At 47.8% G+C, this 20,495-nt stretch overlaps 1 protein-coding gene across 1 annotated transcript; it reads right to left on the minus strand.

The window, feature by feature from the left end:
- Positions 1–765: 765 nt before the first annotated feature.
- Positions 766–14,513, minus strand: LOC120402405. Its single transcript, XM_039533033.1, has 7 exons — positions 14,473–14,513; positions 13,547–13,730; positions 7,763–11,050; positions 5,156–5,347; positions 4,376–4,548; positions 2,777–2,894; positions 766–1,344 (listed from the first exon to the last, which is right to left on the minus strand). The coding sequence occupies exons 2-7, from the start codon at positions 13,688–13,690 to the stop codon at positions 1,147–1,149; spliced, it is 4,113 nt and encodes a 1,370-aa protein (XP_039388967.1). The 5' UTR covers positions 13,691–13,730; positions 14,473–14,513; the 3' UTR covers positions 766–1,146.
- Positions 14,514–20,495: the final 5,982 nt, after the last annotated feature.

The raw sequence follows: 20,495 nt of genomic DNA on the forward strand, positions 1-20,495 counted from the left end.
GGTTGACTTTCTTGAAAATCTCTCATGTCATATCTAGTAAATGTGCCCCAAGTAACAGCCAGTAACCTGTACACTTTGCTCCAAAATGCATAGACCACAGTATACCTAAGGTCTCAGGGAAGCTGAGGCCCCCATGGAGTATGATAAATGGTGTGACAAATGAAAGCTAGAAAACCCAATGTTCCACTTCTGGCATACCACACTTAATCTGGAGCTTTTTGTATTGACCTATGTTCTGTCAATCCACCTGTTGTTCAATGTGGAGCCTGGCATGCACACAGGCTTGTTTGTGTGCTGGTGGTGAGGACTGTTACAATCCTCAAAGTGGCCAGTGTAAATTCATGTGAGTCTGAGACTGCAAATGGTTCGGGTTTAGATATGTAGCATTCAGCAAATATGTTGAAAAAGGCTAGACATGTATACTGTCATATTGCCCATTGCTGAGGAGTGTTAGTGTTTTGCTAACATGATGGTGTGCAATAGTATACCTGGCTTCTGCTATAATGAATACAGTATTAAAAAAAATTGTCAATGAATAATTATGAACTTATCAATACAAAGCACAAGGCTAACGCTCTTTAAGTAATGAGCCATATTAATTTGTGTCAGACCTTTTGTATGAGTTGAATTTTTCTTTTAAAATAAAACAGTGATAATTTGTGTCAAAGAAATCTTTTGCATTACTAAAATTTGTCTTTTAAAATAAATCCCATTTTATTGGTCATTTTTTCTTTCAAACTTATCTTGACAACTTAAGTACATTTTTGTAGCCTTTTCACTTGCACAAAAGGTACATGGGTACAAAAATCTTGCATTGGAATACCTTGCTACTCCTTTACAACACCACATCAGATAAGTATCTAAGGAACACTTCTATTAAAATAACATAGTTGTTGCTTTTTATACAAGGGCTGCTTCATTGCCAAGAATGACCAGCCTGGGCCTCCAGACTATATATGCTAATGTCACTTATTTGTGAAGGTCTCTTGCTCATTATTAGTTTCTAAGGAGGTAAGTGGCATTATTGTCCCTCCCCATTGGTGATGTCATTTCCTGCAAGAATTAGGGATTAATGACAGAGGCCCCTTCCTACTCCATGGTTGGTTGTTGAACAGGTTTGGAATTTGGGGGTAGGGGAGATAGTTCTTAATTCTGAGACGATGGTTCCTGAACCATAGCTGTAAGGGTGGGTTCGCGTCCTGCACGTGTTCTGCGAAGTCCGAATTCATCCCTATCTGGGTTTAAAGTTTCTTTGACTCTGTGCCACAACAGCTTTTTCTTCCACTGAATACAAAAGGCAGCTGCCTCTGCTTCTTCTGAGTCAGGATCTGGCTTTCGCAAACCCTGTTTGAAGGAAGCAAAATAATTACACACATTAATATACTTGGATAGACAAAGGAGTTTAAAATTTCTTACAGTACAAAGGGGCCTAAACACAGCAAGTCTAGATGCCCACATGTGGGAACCAAGTTAACTTGGTTAGCCTGACTCCTCTCCTGGACTAAACAATGGAACAGCTGACACAGGACTGTCAGTAAAGAGTTAAAGGATGGAAATATAATGAAAGCCAATCAGCATGGTTTTATGGAAAAGAGGCACTTGACTTCGTACAGTGTGACATTCTGATTAACAAGCTGGTACTCTGCAAAATCATTGCCCATATTAAATAGATCAGAAACAGGCTAAATGATAGAGCTGAAAACACAGTTGTTAATGGGGAATCAGCTAGTGAGGCCCCCAGGGATTTATTCTTAGCCCAACGCAATTCAGTATCTTCATCAATTAATTGGAAGAAAAGAAAATCATTGCCGAAAATAATCGGTAGATGACCGAGATCTGTAGGGTGGTAAATAACGAGGACAGGTCACTGATACAGAGCAAGCTGGATTGCTTAATAAATGGGGTGTAGCCAGGCAGCATTTGTTTTAATACAGCCAAAAGCAAAGTCATAATCTAGGACAAAAAATACCTGTGTCATGGAAATCAGTGACTGAAGAGGGTTTACAGGTTATTTCCAGCACTTGCCTTTTGAAAGCATCTTGACCTATACCATTGGTTCCCAAATGGGTTCGTGAAACGTTACAGGGGGTTCTCAGGGAAAAATTCCCTAATGGTGGACAGAGTTGTCCCTAGGGAGCCCGGGCAGCAACGGGCCAGCAGCCCAGAGCCCCTGGACTTCCAAGAGCTAAGCAGATCAAAGCAAGCATCTCTGTCACACTGAGGAGATTTAAACTTCAAGATTCCTTATAAGAAATGGAAAGGGAGGTGGATATTTTTTGCTGTTTTTTAAATTAAATAGGCAGTTAGTATTGTTTTTAAAATTATTATGAAGAACAAGTTTAAGCTTTGTTGTAATGTTCGTTGTTTGCCTGGATTGCTCAAGCCCTGAATGCTTGTGTAGGAAACTCCTTGAGTTGGCTTCTTAAATATCTTCATGCTGTTTCACATCTGATACTCCTTGATGAAACATAGGAGCCTTGTTTTATAACAGGCTTATTCAAAGTGATACAAGCTACGAAAGTGAGATCTTGGAAGAAGGTTGCCATTTTCATAATGTAATGATAAATAATTAAAATAGTGTGTAATAAGTATGTCATAAAAACAAATTGTATATTTCCAAGATCACTGCTTTTATAATTTATACTCAGGTAAAGGAGAAAATACCTGGAAATACTCATTTTTAGGAGGGGGTTCACGAGACGTGACATTTTGTTGCAAGGGGTTCACAGGTTGTTACAAGTTTGGGAACTACTGACCTATACCAGTGCACACTTACTTTGATGCACGCAGCCTCTGCTGCCTTCAGGGACTGTAGGACCACTTGAAACAGATTCTGTGCATTGTTCACCAGTAGTTCAGCAGAGCACTTACTCCCTGCTGTTGCTGCTTTTACCCTTAAAATATTTACAGATTTAAAGAGAAAGCATTACACAACTTGCTAAGTGACTACATACTGTCATTCTAGAGTCACGGCTGGCTGAGGGCTTCTTGGATCTAGGAAGGTCATAAACAAGCTGATACATGCGGAAGGAAAGTGCTCCAGTACCGCTGGCCCTTGCTCATGGAACAGTTTTGACCACAGAAGAGATTTTCAGCTTTAAAAAGCCGTTGTAGGGAGAGCAAATTAATAAAAGCAGGAGCAGTAGTAGCCAGAATGGAGAAGTAGCAAATGCAATGTTGAAACCTGCTGTAGCCTGAATGCCCAATGATACTGCTGCCAGTGCCTAGTTACAGACCCTTTCCCTCAATCACCCAGTGTGAGCTGGTCCTTCCGGCCGAAGGGGGACAAAGGAAAACTATTGCTGCTATTTGGACTTAGCCGGTGTGCTCAGAGTGTGGAGATGAGGGTGACATAAGCACTGAGACTGTGGCAAGAAGAAAGGAGGGAGATGCCTCTGAGCTCTGTTTAACTAGCACAGAGAGCTATGCAGAGATATTCAGGACCCCAGAGAGCCACCAGCGGTATGGCACTCATTGGTCAAGGAGCCCAAGGGACACAGGTGCCCAGCTCACACTGGGTTTCGGAGTGTCAGTGGAAAATTAACTGCAAGGAGCCAGAGAACCTCCAGGCAGACGCAGCATGGCTGGAAGCCTGAGAGCAAGAGGGGACTTACGTGCCTCCTAGTACAAGTAGCGTTAGCTCTGGAGAAAGCTGTTCAAACATTAGCTCAAGGCTTATTCTAGGCTCAGCTGAAGCCCAGAGGTGGCTCAGCACCGGCTGCCTGGGAGCAGGATCGGGCTCTCAGACAGAGTTTAGCACTGGGCTATTTTAGAAGTGGAAAGAGATGAGAGCGGAACCTTCAGTTCTGCACAGCAGCGTATAACACTGCATGGGAGGGTAAGACGTGCTGCTCACGAGAGGCTCCCTGTTGTCCGCTATAGGCGTTGTTTCTATAGACACGCCTCATGCACATGCACTGATTTTAAAGGGACACTGCTGCAGGCTGTGGACCCCACCATGCCACGTGCTGAAAAGTGGAAGTCGGTGAGGAATCTTCATGAATAGAAATATGTAACTATTTACAAAAATCCGTAATTCAGAAACAAACTACAAATAGGATAGTTATACTGACTTTAGTTAAAATGCCTTCACTCTGCTGACTCGGCAGCCAGTAGCAGGGATCACCCTAACCTAGGATGTGGAACAAAAACCAGGGGATATGTTGTTTTTCAGCTTGTAAGAAGGTAAAACAAAGAGGAAAACTCTTCATGGCAGAGACAGTTTTCAGCCCAGTAACTAGATGCCTACCACTGGTGCCATATGCAAATAGGAACAAGAAAGACAGTCAGCAGTGTCCTTTAAAATCCCTTTTTAAGAAGGAGCGAACACACACATCAGCCTTGAGAGAAAATATGCTTTGAACCTTCGGTTTACCTGGAAATAATTCTGAGCTGATTGCTGATTGTTTGGATTTGCTCAGTGACACACAGCAGTTCAGTTGCACATCTTTCATCTAGGCAGTTCTTTGCAATCAGGCGGCCAAATCTGACAAACACTTGCCCATTGGAAGCCATTTGACTAGCACAGGCAATGAGCTGCTCTTTGGTCTAAAATTAAATCAAAAGAAGTCAGGCGAGAGAGGGGGTGTTTGCTATACAATGGATGTAAAATCTACTGTTGCCTTATTCGCGCTAGCACGTTAGCACAACGGAACCTTTATCGGAGCCTGGCTGAGGCCACTGATTGCCCAGCTGTGTCGGTTTTGATGATGTCACATGCATGTATCAACTCCCAAGAGGGCACAGCTGGGCCTCACAACAGAAACACCCACAAACTTCCTGATGCCCCTTATGGGCATGGGGTGGGGATATTAATGGACAAACAAACATCGTAAAGAGACCCTGTGGGAATGGTTCAGAGGCCGATGGAGAAAACAGGATAGTTTTAAAGTGCTTTCAACATCCGAATTGCAGCTGCTGCAGCAGCAGTTCATGGCTCATTCCGCCATTTCTAACTTGCTCTGTGAAAGCTACATTGGGGACTGTTCAGTCTTCTCATCATAACACCCCCTTTCTGACTTACTGAGGCATTGTGCTCTCTCTACAATGTGGCTCAGACATTTGTGATCACCACAAATGGGTGCTTGGAGGATTTAGCTGGCTGTGGTTACTGAGTGAAATATTTCCTCCCATCCTATAACAACGCTGGCAATACCGTTATTGGTCCCTTCCTCTTTAGAAACCGTGCCATGTGAGACATCCCAGTGGCCATTTCCTTGGTGACTTGGGACATTTTATTGCTGTCATCCTGCCACTGTCCAGCATCCTCTGGCAGGGCAGCAGGAGTGGCTCCCTTACCCTGCTCGCTGCTAGTGGAGTGGGAGTCATTTGGAGAGTCAATCAGGAGCTGTGAAGACAGTAAAACAGATTCACCTCAACCAACCGACCTTCCCTTTTACCATCTCTGCATTACTGACGTCCATGGCAAAGTGCTGTCATGAAGAGAGTTTAGACAGTCCCTTTTTGGCAGAAATACTTTTTTAATGTAGGAAATGGGTATGTTTTGTATTTTTACACATGCATATTCTTGGGCTTGTTCTATGGGTTTATTCCTTGAGCCATTTCTACTAAGCAAAACAAACAGAAACGTTGCCTAGCTCCATCCCATCCAGTAAGCCAAGCCTCAGTCCTCGCTTTCCACTAGACTGAGTCTAGCTACCCCAGGGGTCCCTTTAAACCCGTATGTCCCTTTAAACAATCTCATATTATCCTCTGACTTGCAGCCCAAAGACCATCCTCATTAGAGCTGACAGTTAGTTGTGAGCTAAACCAATTTTATCTGGTTTATTTTGAAATGTGTGAATGCCTGCTGCAACTGAAAGCAATAGTTTTCAGAAGCCGAAAATGGCAGCCTCCCACACGCTGCCTGACTAACGCATCATATTGGCTTTATGTGGTTTAGAAGCACTACCGGCAAGGTTCCGTCCAATCCTCCCTCCTGCCCAAACAACTGCAAATGCTCAGCGGGATGCTGGGTGGAATATTGCAGTACAAGAGAAAATTAGTTGATTAGCGAGTTTAGGGGGTAGCAGATGTAATGGAAAGAAACCCTGCCACATAAAGAGTTGGGCAGAGAGTTCGCACAGCTGGGCAGGCGTAGCTGCAGGAATCCCACAGCTGTGCCTAGCCATCAGACTCTTCTTTTGTCGTACCCACAAAGGCTGAAGATTGGAAGATTCATTCAAATGACTTGATGTCCAAATTTACATGTTTTGCAGAAATGGCAGCAAGCATCCTGCTTACCAGCATAACAAGGCTACAGCATGGAGCACACTCCATGGTGCAGGATTCTCGGGGTACATTCAAACAGCTATTACTCAAACTATGCACAGCACCCAGCTGCCCTTTGCGAAGCCCAAAGGAAATCCTAGTCAGCTCGGCAAGACCGTCCATATTCGTCACTTTCAAGCTTCAGCCCTAACTTGGCACCTGAGTGGCTTGTTCCAGCACTCAGAAGTCCTTCCAGCCATCTCTCAAAGTCAATGGAAAGATACCCAGGGACTTTAAAGGGCATAGCATCAGCCCCATATTGCACGGCTGATGAAACTGTATGTGGCCACAAGCTAATTCTAGGTGCCCTGCCTGTCTTCCTGGGCAAGGATTTTAAAAGTGGCTGCTGGGAGTGGGGCTCCCAGCCCCAGCTGACATTCAGTGCAACTCATATGCCTAACTCCCTTGAGACCCTTTGAAATCTCTGCTCCCCCCCCCCTTTTTTTTTTCTTTTTACTTGACACAAGGAGGAAAATATATAAGTGGAGCTTCTGCTCTGGTAAATTCAGGCCCTCTCTTCCCCACACCCCCACTTCCCTCAAAGAAGAAAAAAAAAGTCTGATCTGTACCACTGAGGTAGCCTCCAATTTCATTCTGCAAATCTGCATGTTCTCACTCTGTTCTGTGCTCTCAGTATCTTCAGTCACTACGCATCCCCTGTGCAGTTCAAAAGATCTGGCTATTTCAACTGGAGAAGAATGTGCTAGCCACTCACTAAGGGCGGGTCTACATTACTGCTTAAGTTGATCTAACAACTGCTTAAGCTCAGGGGTGTGAAAAAGACATCCCTCCTGAGCGACACGAGTGCTGTCCACACCAGTGCTATGTCGGTGGGAGAGCGTCTTCACCAGATGCACAGCAGCATTGGTACATCTGCACCGACGTAGGGCTTTTAGGGTAGACTTGCCCTAAGTGCACCAGCCTTGGCACTTTGCAGTGAATGCTGAATTAGGTATTTTGCTAGTTGCAATTATCTCCATTTCAGGAAAAAAATCTGCAAATGTTTTACATTGTGCCTAGCCTTTCAGAGCTAGTTGGAAATACTGACCGATGACTAGGTGCCGATACCTTTTGTATTTGGTTTATTTTAAATGTATTTGTCCATCAAAAGTGACCAATATAAAATCTGGTTTCCAGTGAACTCCAGCTTCTGACACAGTTTTGCATCAGAGTTAAGTGAGGCACAAGGCAATCAGCCGGCTTACCTCGTTAACCCAGTGACTGTGGTGCTACTACACCTAGGTAATCTTGAGCCCTGCTATAGGGGACACTCACTGCATGTAGTTCTCCTGCTAGTAGGATATGGAAGCAACAGAGACAGTGAGCAAGAGAGGAAGATGGTTCTGTGCAGCCACATCTCCAAGCCATTGTATAATTTGATTTAAAGAAAACTGAAGCAATGTGAAATGATCAAGACATGGGACTCTTGGACAAGCAGTGAAATGCAGTTGTCACGCTTTAGAGAGAGATAAATAGCTAAGATCTACTATACCATGATTTCAAATGCATCCCTGGCAGTTAAACCTCTGGATTCACTCATGGTAGGCCAGGCATTTGCTGAATTGGCTCGGTGTGTGAGTTTCTGGTGTTTGGTGCTGGGTATCTTGGCGGGGGAGAGCTCTGCTTTGCCATGACATTGGTTTGCAACAGCACGTGACTCGCTGTTTTGTAAACACTGCTTAATGAGCTCCAAGGTGGCTTTATCAATGTCCTTCACTGACTGAAGCTGTGTCACCACATAGTGAGCTTTAGCAGACCACTCCCATGCAATGTAGTCTAGCTGGACCAGCTCCTTGTCCTGCTGGCTTTGAAGCTGCTCACCAGCTCTTCCTAGCAGCTCAGCAGTAAGGAGGAGAAGGTGGTCTGTCAGGGAGAGCAGGCTTTCCCGCATTTTTAGATGAGCTGTGTTCTCCAAAGCATCTTCTATGATGGTCTTGACCAGCTGGACATTTGCCATTATCTGACCTGCCTGTTTAACCATCATTCCGTCACCTCCCTGGGCACGAGCAGGAGGCCAGGCCAGTATGAGGATGTTTTGGATGACTCTCGTGTACTCCCGATTGCTGCTGGTCAGGAGGAGCAGAAGTGCTTTCACTCTAACAGCAAGCTCTCGTTGGAGCAGCTCAGCACGAATGGACAAGTTTGTAGCAGGCACTGGGGAGACAGACAGAACATCCACCACTTGCAACAGAGCTTCAGTTAGTACCTTTACCTCCTCCCGGAGCGCTAGGATGTCACGCTGCACGCTGTGTTCAGCACAGGCGAGATAGGACAGCCGGGCTGCCTCCTGTATTCTCAAAGAGCTCTCAGAGACAGCTGCCAGGACATCCCGCAAGTGAAGCTTGTGCTTCATTGTATTCCTTAATTCACCTAAGAACAAAACATCTTGTCCTATGAGCTGATCCACAGCACTCAGGAGCACCTGTATGCTGACAGACCAAAGAAGGCAGATCCCCTCGAGATGGTCCTGGTGAGAAGACAGTGCCTTTTCAAGTAAATGCTTTGTATTAGTCTGAGCACGTGTGAATTTTGCTTGGACCCGTACAAACCTTTCCTGAATCTTAGGAACTATTGTGCGCTCCTCTTTACAATCTGTATGTGCAACATCAGCCGCTAGCTGAACAACTGTTGCTAAAGTCCGCATTATCTCATCCAAAGTTTGTTTGCTCTTCAGAAAGTCAGCTGGAGCTACCGTGCAGAATAACTGCTGGACTAGACTATACCAAGAGCCTGCCACAGCCACCAGGCATTGGTTAGTTTCACAAATCTTCTCCGATAACAAAACAGCTGTTGGAAGAAGTCTGTCTGTTCTGGAAACTGGGTTTGGACCGACCTCCCTAGCTAAGCTAATAACAGATGGTGTTAATAGAACTATCTTTCTGTAGTGGGTCAGCTTTTCCAGCAGTGGCGACTTGACAATTGGTAAGGCTTCCTGAGCTGCAGCTACACAACAGTTGGAAAGTTCAAGTAAACCAAAGCAAGCAGTGTTTACAGCAGTAATGTCATGTTTCTTTGCTGCAGTGATGAGTTCATTGATCACAGGATGTAAATCCACTCTTCCCGGGTATAAGTTACCTGCTCTTGGAAGCATCTCAAGAGGAGAGGTGGCTGACGGAAGCTGTTCACTTAAAAATTCTTCCACTAATTCAGTATTGTCAGTAGTGCTCTGTTTTATGACATCTGGTGGTCTGAGCTCTACGTGGTCCTGGGCTGAAAAGCAACACAGCTCTTTTGGAATGTCAAGGCTCCGAATTTGTTCCCGAAGCGGACTCAGAATATCTGGATGGTTAGACTCATCCAGCCCCTCTCTGACATTTTGAGCGGAGTCCATCAGATGCTTTACTCTCTTTGAAAATGCGTTTCTAGTTTGTAGACAAGAGATGCCTCCTAAACAGTGGCTAGTAGCAGTTCTCACTTCCAGAATGGAGATTTCCAGTTGCTTAACTAAAACTAACAAACCATTCTTGAAAATGGGATCTCTGACTTTATCCACAAATCTGTTAGTAACTTGGATCACACGAGCAGCTCGGCTGGTCATATGCGCGGCATGCCATGAAAACCTTCCAGAGTTCTGACTCTCTAGTTCTTGTTCACAACACTGTCTGTGATTGGCCATTTCCTGAATAGATAGATCGAGGAATTCGGGCAAGTTGATTGTCTCATCAACACACGCTAACAAGCTTTCTGTTGTCCAAGCCCATCTTTGATAGAAGGTTTGTAGTTGTTCCTCGATGTTAATCTTATTAGGATCTTTGCTCATTTCCGTGAGGAGTAGAGGCACCGTGGCAAGGAGTCTATTTAAACAGTCTACACGATCTTCAATTTCTTTAAAGATTTTGAGGTTGGTGCACCTGGCCAGAACAAAATTTGCCACTTTGAGCATCTGATGAGCATGACTGAAGAAGGCAGTAATAAGAGGCTGAAGTTTTCTTAGAAATCCATCCTCTCCCACAGGAGAATATTGCACAGTAGTAGGTTCCAGTGCAGCCTCCATTAACCTTTTCAGGGGTTCGTTAATGTCTGTGAAAGTGTCCAGAATCTGACACACAACAGCAGTGAGCATGGTTTGATCAAGAATCTCCACCTCAACTCTCATTGCATGACATTTCTCTTCTAGGTTACATTCTAGTTGGCTTTGTGCTGGCAATTCCTCCATTATGCTGCCGTAGTTGGAAATGCTTTTCTTGAGCATTAGGAGATGATGGCAGTGCTTTATCAACTGCAGCTTAATACTTGGCCTTGATGAGTTAGCTAAAAGCATGCAGTGGAAGATCACTGTTTCCACACACAAACTGAATTCGCCCTCAGCTAGGTGAGCAGGGTTCGGGTTGGACAGGAGGCCCAGCAGCTGGCTCAGGTGCTGGGAAAAGAGCCCATTTCTTTCCAGTAGTTCCTTGTTTCTGGTGGTGTTTGTCAGCAAGGAAATCAGTTCCTTTATGGTGCTATCCATCAAATGGAAAATGTAGTTTTTGGAACCACTCACTTGCTGGTCCTGGGGGTGCTTCAGGTGACTGTGTTTTGCAGCATGCAACATCGGGACACACTTCCTAAGGATCTGCAGCGTCTGGGCCAAATACTTCTGAGGAGGAGAATCTCGGAGCTCTTGGATGCGTCTTTCTGTCAAATTGTTCAGCAAGAGCAAGGACTCCGAAAAGTCACGGAAAGCAGCCAGCAGGGCTGGTATGTCTCCTGCAACCTCGAGTGCAGTCAGGCAATCCCGAAGCCAATGAGCGGCCTGGATAATCCTCGTCACTACAGCATCATCTTCAAGCTGGAGGATCTAGTTGATAAATCAGAACAAAGGTCACAAAAAAGGAACCATTGAACATTTCCCAAGATCTGTGTTGTTCTTTTTGCTAGGAACATACTTGTCATTTTCAGCTTGCTGGCTTTGTTTTTAAAATGCCTGTGTGCATTGATAACATCTGTCTAGGTGAATTTGAGAATAAAAGTGCTGCTGGTGAGGGATACTGGATTGATAGAGCTGAAACCTGAGGGTACAGAACTCTCATGACATTAGAGAAACACCCACAGAGCATCTCAGCACTTCATGAGCAGTGATGAACACAGCTTCTCCGTGCTATTGAAAGCGAGGGAAGCGTTACTAACCACGTTATACACGAGGAAATTGGGGCACAGAGAGGTTAAGTGACTTGTCCAAGGTCACACCAGAAATCTCCCAGCTCCCAGTGTCGTGTCTGACCCACAACCCCAAACAACTTCTCTTCCTTGGATTTTATACCTCTTTTTGTATAGAGAGATGTGGAGCAAAGTTCTTGTATTTTCAGTTGGTTTTGGGGGGGGAAAAGGGTTAAAAGCAATGAGGTGATTCAGAATGTATTACCGCTAGTAGGGTGACCCCAAACCCTCAAGCACCTGGGCACCACATTTTGCTCTTAGTTCTGGCTGGGCTCGGGGTACAGCGTAACTGAGGGGCTAGCACACTGGGTCAAGACCTATCCCTGGGCTAGTCCCTGACCTGCTGTGGAATTGTGGGTGAATCACTTCACCTCATTGGCTCAGCTGTAGAATGGAGGTACCACACAGCCCTTCTTCTGTAGAGTGCTTTGGGGTTTGCAGATGAAAAGGACCATAGAAGAGCTACAACATACTCTGTGTGTGGTGAGTCAGAGCCCCGTTATGCTGGCGGCTCTGCACTCCTGTAACAGGACAGTCCCACCTCCAAAGAGCTTGTAATTTAAGGGCTTGTCTACACTGAGGCTTAGGGCGTGGCCAGCTGGGTGGTACATCTAGAGTGCACTAGCCTGCCATGCACTAACTGGCCATACGGTCCCTGTTCTATGCACTAAAAATTCTGTCGTAAGCACCGTTGCACAGCTTCTGGTGCACAGTAGTGGGGTCCACGCAGCCAGTTAGTGCACTGTAGCTTTACTCTGCACCACTTGCCACACACTCATGCTCTGTGTAGACAAGCTCTCAGTACCCACCTGTACAATGGGGGTACTAGCAGTGCCTTGCCTCCCAAGAGCACCAGAGGCTATCATTATTTATTATTTCTCCGACACTTAGGGTTGCCAATTTTGGTTGGACATATTCCTGGAGGTTTCATCATAAGAACATAAGAAAGGCCGTACCGGGTCAGACCAAAGGTCCATCTAGCCCAGTATCTGTCTACTGACAGTGGCCAATGCCAGGTGCCCCTGAGGGAGTGAACCTAACAGGCAATGATCAAGTGATCTCTCTCCTGCCATCCATCTCCATCCTCTGACGAACAGAGGCTAGGGACACCATTCTTACCCATCCTGGCTAATAGCCATTTATGGACTTAGCCACCATGAATTTATCCAGTCCCCTTTTAAACATTGTTATAGTCCTAGCCTTCACAACCTCCTCAGGTAAGGAGTTCCACAAGTTGACTGTGCGCTGCGTGAAGAAGAACTTCCTTTTATTTGTTTTAAACCTGCGGCCTATTAATTTCATTTGGTGACCCCTAGTTCTTGTATTACGGGAATAAGTAAATAACTTTTCCTTATCCACTTTCTCAACATCACTCATGATCACACAACATAATCTTTAATTCCTGGAGACTCCAGGCCAATCCTGGAGGTTTGGCAACTCTACCGATGCTCCTGGTGGGCAGGGCAGACTTGTCCGGCAGCTGATCTTCATTCCCCACCACAACCTCGTTCTCCACACACACCCCATTCCGGAAAACACAGGAATTAGCCACTGTGCAGATCTCCCGTGAGAAGACAGAGCTGCTGGGAGCAGGGCGGTTGCCTAGGGTGCTAGGATTTGGGGGTACCATTTTCTTCAGCAGCGACCGCAGCGGCCGGATCTTTAGCCGCCCCGGTCACCGCTGGCAATTAGGCAGAGGGAGCTAGGACAGGAGGGTGCGGGGAGGGCCGCCTGCAGCAAGTGGGGGGGGGGCGGCACGCAGGGGAACTCCCCGCCCCAGCTCACCCCTGCCCCGCCTCCTCCCTGAGCACCCCGTGGCTGCTTCACTTCTCCCGTCTCCCAGGCTTGTGGCGCCTAAGCTGATTGGCGCCACAAGCCTGGGAGGCGGGAGAAGTGAAGCAGTGAAGGTGTGCTCGGGATGCTCGTGCGCAGAGCAGGGGTGAGCTGGGGCGGGGGCTCCTGAGGGTGGGGTGGGCAGCTGCCGCGAGCGGGGGGACCTCAGGGCGGGGGCACAAGATAGACGTTTCGCCTAGGGCGAGAAACATCCTTGCACCGGCCCTGGCTGGGAGGGAATGAAGAGTTAGTGGAGGAGGAGTGTATTTATAGCATGCAAATGACACAGCTGCACTACACTCACCTTTACAGTCTCCATTAAGACTCTCTTTGCTGAATCAATCAGTTCCTCCTGATGACGCTGAACGTCTGGCTGAATATGAAGTTTCTGGGCCACCAGTAAGATGCTTCTCCCAGACGCGAGGAGAGATTCGGCAGCCGGCAGCATCTCCCCAGCCAGCAGCTCATCGTTGGACTCATGAGCCACCCTGGCAGAAGGATGCTGATCTCAGGTACACAAGGTCACACAGACGCCTTTAATGAAATGCGTCGCTGTAAACCAGCGCTAGCATGGGACTGGGAAAGTTACTCCAGAGAGGAGCCAGACAACCTGACCAGGCAGGATACAACCGGCTCCTAATGAACAGACCTCCGTGGAGGGTAAGCAGATATAGGGCAGGGGAGGAGGGGGTGGGATTGTGCTTTCCTTTAATTAAATGTTCTGGTTTTTAAACAGCAGCCACATGTCAGACAGTCACATGAGTGTGTGGTGGGGGGTAGAATGGACCCTCTGCCCAATCCCAGTCAGAGGGGAACCCCCCTCCCCGCTTGCCTGCACCCCATCCCATACTAACTGTTCCCCTGCATCTACTAGGTGGTCAACCAACCAGGAAGGTATCTCTGTGGCTAGTAAAGGAGGGGCTGGAAATGACAGCTGCACTGCAGGCGAGGAGTTACAAACCAGAGACATCTTCCAGAAAAGCAACAGACTAGAGTTAAGCAATGCTACAGACACAGACAAAAATTAAAAACTAGAACGCCTATATCCCAGTGTGTGAGGCACTTCAAATCAAAACGAAGGGAACCAGAATGCCTGGAACAAATGGATAAATTAAAAAGCAACAAGAGAAATGTGGTCTACAGGTGTCCGTGCCTGCTCCACCTATAACACGTGTACATACATACACACAGATGGAAATTCATTTTGCCCTCTTTAAAACTCAGTGTTACCTTCTTGCAACATAAGCAAGTTCTTCAGTAGCTTTGGCTAATTCTTCGGCAGCTTTTTCTAAATCAGCTAGGCGCTCGTTATTCACCCCATCCCACTCGGCTGCTATCATTAAATGACAAAGTTGAGCTGCCATGGGTGAAATAATTCTCTCAATGGTTTTGTTGGAGATTACAGCCCTGATGTCATACAGATAAAAAGGCTCCATTGCTTCTCGGCTACAAACAGAAGACACGCAATTAAAGATTCATCTCCACAATACAGTAATATTAATTAACAACAGAATGCACTAACTCTGCACCTTCCAGCCAAACATCTCAAAGAACCTTAGGAATATTAATGAATTTAGTCTCACAATGCCCTTGCATTATCCCCAATTTTGCTGCAAGCTGTTTCTACAATCAGAGGATGGGGTGTGCACCCCGCACTGGCTCTGGTGGAGTTAATACAGGCAGAAGAGGCCAGTTAGCCATAAGCTGCACCTGGAGGACAATGAGGAGGCAGTGAGACTGAAGTGGGGATGAAGCTCACCTGGGCAGGAGCAGGGGCAGGGGTGGTGTCTATAAAGCTGGGAGCTGGCAACGGGCCCGCAGTGAGGAAGCTAGAGAAACACTCCTTGCTACAAGGGGGGAGAGCAGGAGCCTGTCCCAGGAGTGTGGGGAGCCGTCCAGAGAAGGAGCAGTAAGGGCTGGGAGAGGAAAGTTCTTAGCTGCTGGGGGAGGGCCCTTGGATTAGAAGCCATTGTAGAGGGCAGGCATGGGTTCCCCTACGAGCCACTGTAGCAGTGGCATATTAGGGGCAGCCTATCTGGGGACTCCCAGGGATGGTTTGGAAGGAGACGGATAACACCCCAGGATTGGGGGGTCTTGTTTGTGACTTGACCAGAGGATTAAACCATGAAGAGGAAAGTGCTGCAGCTCCCAGAGCATGAGAGAGGCCACGGAGCAAGTGATGGGATGATGGGTTGAGGAACCACAGGAAGGGGTGTCAGAGCATGTGAGGAGCTAATCCCCAAATGGGCCACTAGGAGGTGCCAGAGTGGCAAGAGAGCACCCCCTGTTGCAGGCATGGCTCTGGTATGTGGCATAATTAAATGTTTGGGGGTCTTAAGCACACCACTGATGTCAGTACCCATTTACATCACTAGTGAATTGGGCCCAGCATGTTAATGTCAGCTCATTAGTCAAAATGGCTCAGATGAAACAAGAGTCAACTTGCTCCACCACTCAAAATTCAAACGTAACCCCAACCACCCCTTTGAGTTTGTACTATTTCCCCTTGATCAGTTTTCACTTTCCTGGGCTGCTGCACTTCCTACTGCCAGACAAGACTAGAAATGGAAAAGATCAGACACTTCCCAGCTGCTCCTGCAGTCTGAGCAGCCTGACCTGACACAGGCACGCCAAAAAGCTTGTGGGAAAACTCTATCTAGACTCAGGAGAGCTCCAGCTTAATTCTGCAGCCTCAGGTTTCCTCTCCACCTAATAATCTCATCACAAACCACCCAAATCATGCTACTGCATGGAAGTGAAATGCTCCAGCGACTGGCCAAAGTTAGAGTTTGCACTAAGACCCTTACAATTATTCATCACCTGCCTGTCTCATGGTTTCAGACCACCTCAAATTCACCTCCAAAACTATGCTCACTAATTTTGCATACACTGGTTGTACACAGGCAAGCATTTGCACATGCCAATTGGACAGTTAGATGTTCATTTACCCACTCTGTATGAGCAGAGGTTAGTTTTGAATGCAGCTGTGCGTGATCATTTTAAAAATCTGACTCTTGGAGTCTGTTACAATTATTTTATTTCTGTTGAATCTTCTATTTTAAATAGAGAATATTCAGAATCTATCAACCCTTTCCCTTAAAAAAATGTAATAGTACTACATGTGCCTTAAATAACTGAATAGCAAAGTGAAATTTACAGGGGAATTAGAAATATAATTTTTAAAATAAACAACATGTGCTTGTCACCTCTGCCCAGTGCAGACTCTGATGATGATGATTGTGTATAATACATGAAACCAGATTGTGTGACAATGAAGTTAATCAATAAAAAAACAAGAAGTGTTTTATTCTAGTAACACTGTTACAGTGGCGATTAAGTCTTTTTGATAGTGCTCTCAGTGATGTACCATGTACTATACAGTTAAAATGTTTTTAATACAGCTTAGTGCAATTTTACTTTGCTTATCTCAGGTGATCTTATCATTTGAACAGCTTTCCGCTGTAAATTATAAATACAAGAAAGCTATGATTATAGCAAGAACCACATCAAGTACAATACCCCCCTGAAAGCACTCTCTAAAATTAACAGTAAAGGTTATTAGACACCTGTGAGACCTTATTGTTATTATCCAGGCACACAACTCAACACATAATTGACAGAAAAACTTAAATTCACTTTACCTTGTGGTGAAATACGTTTCCCCTGGTTTTCCAACTGCAGTTTAATTAAGGTAACAAGCTACAATTCAATACGTGGTGTACACTTGTTTACAAGTAACGAGAAGCTAGTATTGCTGTGGGGTCTCATAGCTACAGGCAGTCAGCTGATGGCGGTGCTGACATCAGAGGCGGTAGTGTTAACTAGCCCTCCCACCGATTTTAAGCACGGAGCTAGTAGAAACTCCACAACCCCCAGCAATGAGCACAGCACTGGCCAGTGAGCGGCTATGGTGGGGAAATGTCTCAGCTACTTATTCTCATTTCAATCCCCTCCTCTCCGTGAGAGAACCATGTGTATAAATGCAGGCGGAACAATGCCCCCATTCATAAGTGCTACCCAGTTCCTATTGTAGCTGATGTGAAAAATGAAACAGGCAGCTGTACAGCAACGGGGACGTTCCCAATAGTCATTGGTTGTGGCCAGATTGGGCCCGGCCCTGATGCAGATTTGCCAGGGAATAAGTCCCCCACCTTCCCCCCCACAGTAAACACCCACCCTCCTACCACACTGGGGGAGAGCTCCCCTGACCTTGGTTCCAGAGATGGGGAGATCAGGGGCTGTGCACCTGCTTTTATCCCACCCAGATAGGGGGGCAGTGAGGCCGAGCAGGCTGGCAACAGCAGAGACGGGTGCTGGGGAGGGTGGTCTGGGCAATCAGAGACCTGCTGCAAGGGAACAAGAGAGACATAGAGATCCCAGCAAAGGAAAGTGAGTGGAGCAGCAAGGAGGGGCTGAGCTGTGGATGCTCTGTAACCCCCCTACCGTACTGCTCTGAGACCAGCTGTGCAGGGAGCTGTAACTGGCGCCAGCCTGGGGGAGTTCGTGCCAGCTCATGTCAGGGAGAAGGTGGTGAGCCCTGTGGGGTAATGGCTGCCTGTCTGCAGAGGCATTCCCAGGCCAATCCTGAAGCAAGCCCTGTCTGAGCTGTGCATAGCCCCAGACCAGGCCGCTCCACCTTGCAGCAGCCAGCGGAGGGCTGAACTCGGACAAGGCCAAGGTTTACTCTGGTCTCTTTTTCTTTCCTTTTCACTTGACCCTTGACTACAGGCAGGTGAGCAGCCCGTTTCCCTCCACTCCCCCCGCCATACTCGGCTGGTGCATTCATACTTTGGGGGATGGGTCTTCATTCACTCAAGCCTTCTGGGGAACAACATCCAGTGACCTTTTGAACTGGGGTCTCTGTTGTAGGGGAAGATTTGGGGCTTGAACGGGGGCGGGGGGAGCTTGACGCTGCTGGATAATTTTGTGTGGCACTCTGACACCATCACTCAGCGGGCAGCGCAGTATCCTAGTCACACCCACTGTTTGGGGCTATCAAACCAAAAAGCCTGGCTTCACCACCAAGAAGCAATTGTTACTGTATAGAGTGGCGGGGGGAGGGGGGGGGTTGTATGTATACATAGTGAAGAAATAGGTAAGTATATTTTCAAACCATTCAACTACTCAGTATATTTTGAAACCTTCTAACAAGTTTTCAGGCTATTCCTGAGAGAGGGAAATTGGTTTGGTTTGGTGTTGTGTGTGTGCCCTTTTTAACAGTTTAATTCAAGACACAGCTACTACCCTGGTTAGGAATATGTTAATTGTTGGGAATCTGTCTAATGGGGGTGAGGAGCACTCTACCTCAGAGACGGAGGTGAGCAGAGGAGCAGCTGGTGAGGAGGTACCAGGACAAGAGGACATGGCGATTTGGAAGCTCCTTCATCATAGTCTCCAGGTGAATCTTACCAGGGGAATCCTGGTACCCAAGGTATCCCATACTCTTCTCTTCCTCAGAAGCAGCATTGCTGGTAGAGCACAGTGAGATTTTGGAAAATCAGGTATCTGCCCAGACCTTTCCCAGTTCTCTCTATAAACTTTCTTAGTATGAATATTGAGCTTATAGGTAAGTGGACAGTATGGGGCATAGGCAGTGACTGCTACATTTGAAGTAGCATTTATTTTTAGGATTCCTGAACTTCCACTCTCTTTCTGAGTTCTCTAACAGCCAGAGAGCATGAGAGATAGAAATGTAGGTAGGAGGAACACCATGCGCCAATCTCAGTGCAGGTCAATAGCAGCATAAACTGAGAATGTCCCAGCATAGGACATGGGGCCAAGAGTAAAATGAGACATCTTGCCACTTTCAAAATGAATTTGAAATACAGCTACAACAATCTAGAGAAAATGCTCGTCTGTGCAGTGGAGGCAGGAACAAAAGGCTTAAAGGGTAGGAACTGAGCACCCTGGAGTCTCCTAGCCAGGGATGAGCTGTTGCATCACTGTGACCTTCTGAGAACAGCTCCCTGATCTGTTACTATATCGTCTCCTGCAGGAGGCCTTTGGGGGATAGTTAAGGAAGAGGAGGAATCAAACACGTTCTGGGCCTGAGGTTGGGTGGTGCTGGTATCAAGTGAGTCTTTTTGGCTCAAGGAGCCGCTTTAGGACATTTATTCATTGGGGAGAAGAACAATTCCCCTCCCCTTTCCTGCAGTTGCTGAGCAGCTCCTCATTTCTCCCCTCAGTTAATATCTGGAGCTGTACCAATCTCATAGCGCTGAAAGGGTCATCGCATCCAGCCCCTGCCTTCACTAGCAGGACCAAGTGCTGATTTTGCCCCAGATCCCTAAGTGGCCCCCTCAGGGATTGAACTCACAATCCTGGGTTTAACAGGCCAATGCTCAAACCACTGAGCTACAGTGACCAGATGTCCTGATTTTATAGGGCCAGTCCCGATCGCTGGGTCTTTTTCTTATATAGGCTCCTATTACCCCCCCCCTTCCAGATTTTTCACATTTGCTCCCTGGTCACCCCAGTTACATCCCTCAACTGGCAGGGGACAGAGACAGGCCCCCAGGCTCGGGCTCACAAACGTCTCTGCTGAGCACCCTCACGCGGCGCCCGCTGCCGCTCCCCCGCACGGCCCAGCCCTGGCACCAACCCCCCCCCGGCTGCACAGCGCGGGGGGGGGGCTCTGCGCGGGGCCCTCGGCCTCCCCCGGGCAGCCCGGCCGGGGCCGTCCCCGCCGCGCCGCGGACACGGAGCTCTGCTGCGGCCCCACAGCCCGGGGCGGGGAGTATCGCCCGGGAGCCGCCGGAGCCCCGCCCCCAAGGCGCCGAAGGCTCCTTGCAAAGTCCCCCCGAGCGGCCACGGCGTCACTTCCGGCCGAGCGGCCCGTAGTAAACGCTTCCGGATCCGGAGTGGGGGCGGCCGGCTCGCGGCCGCCGCGCGCGCCAGGGTCCGGTCGGGTCACGCGCCGCAGCGACACTCCCCGCCCCCAAGCGCGCGCTGCACATCCCGGCCGGCAGCTGAGTGCGGCCCCCCCCCCCCGGACCTTGTGCAGCGCCGAGCACAGCCGGGGCCTGCGGCCGCCGCAATCTCCACTTCAGCCCCCTCCCCCGGCTGCTGCCGCGGCCCCTTTCCGGAGCGGGGGCCCGGGACTCACCCCCGGGGATAAGCGGCGCCGGGCGGGGCGGGAAGCGGCGGGGAAGCGCAGCCCCGTGACGGGTTAGGGGCCCCGCGGCTGGGCACCACCCCTCCCCCCGAAACTCGCCCCCTCAGAGGCGCCCCCCCCCGCTCCCTGACCCGCGAGC

This window comes from Mauremys reevesii, linkage group 3, assembly GCF_016161935.1.
Source record: "Mauremys reevesii isolate NIE-2019 linkage group 3, ASM1616193v1, whole genome shotgun sequence".
Taxonomy (NCBI): domain Eukaryota; kingdom Metazoa; phylum Chordata; order Testudines; family Geoemydidae; genus Mauremys; species Mauremys reevesii.

Excerpts from the sequence above, each read along its gene's own strand:
- LOC120402405 (XM_039533033.1), bottom strand. The coding sequence starts at position 13,690 with ATGCTGCCGGCTGCCGAATCTCTCCTCGCGTCTGGGAGAAGCATCTTA. Across the intron at positions 11,051-13,546 it reads TCTTAATGGAGACTGTAAAG|ATCCTCCAGCTTGAAGATGA; the intron begins GTGAGTGTAGTG and ends TTTATCAACTAG. Across the intron at positions 1,345-2,776 it reads CAGAGGCTGCGTGCATCAAA|GGTTTGCGAAAGCCAGATCC; the intron begins GTAAGTGTGCAC and ends TCCTTCAAACAG.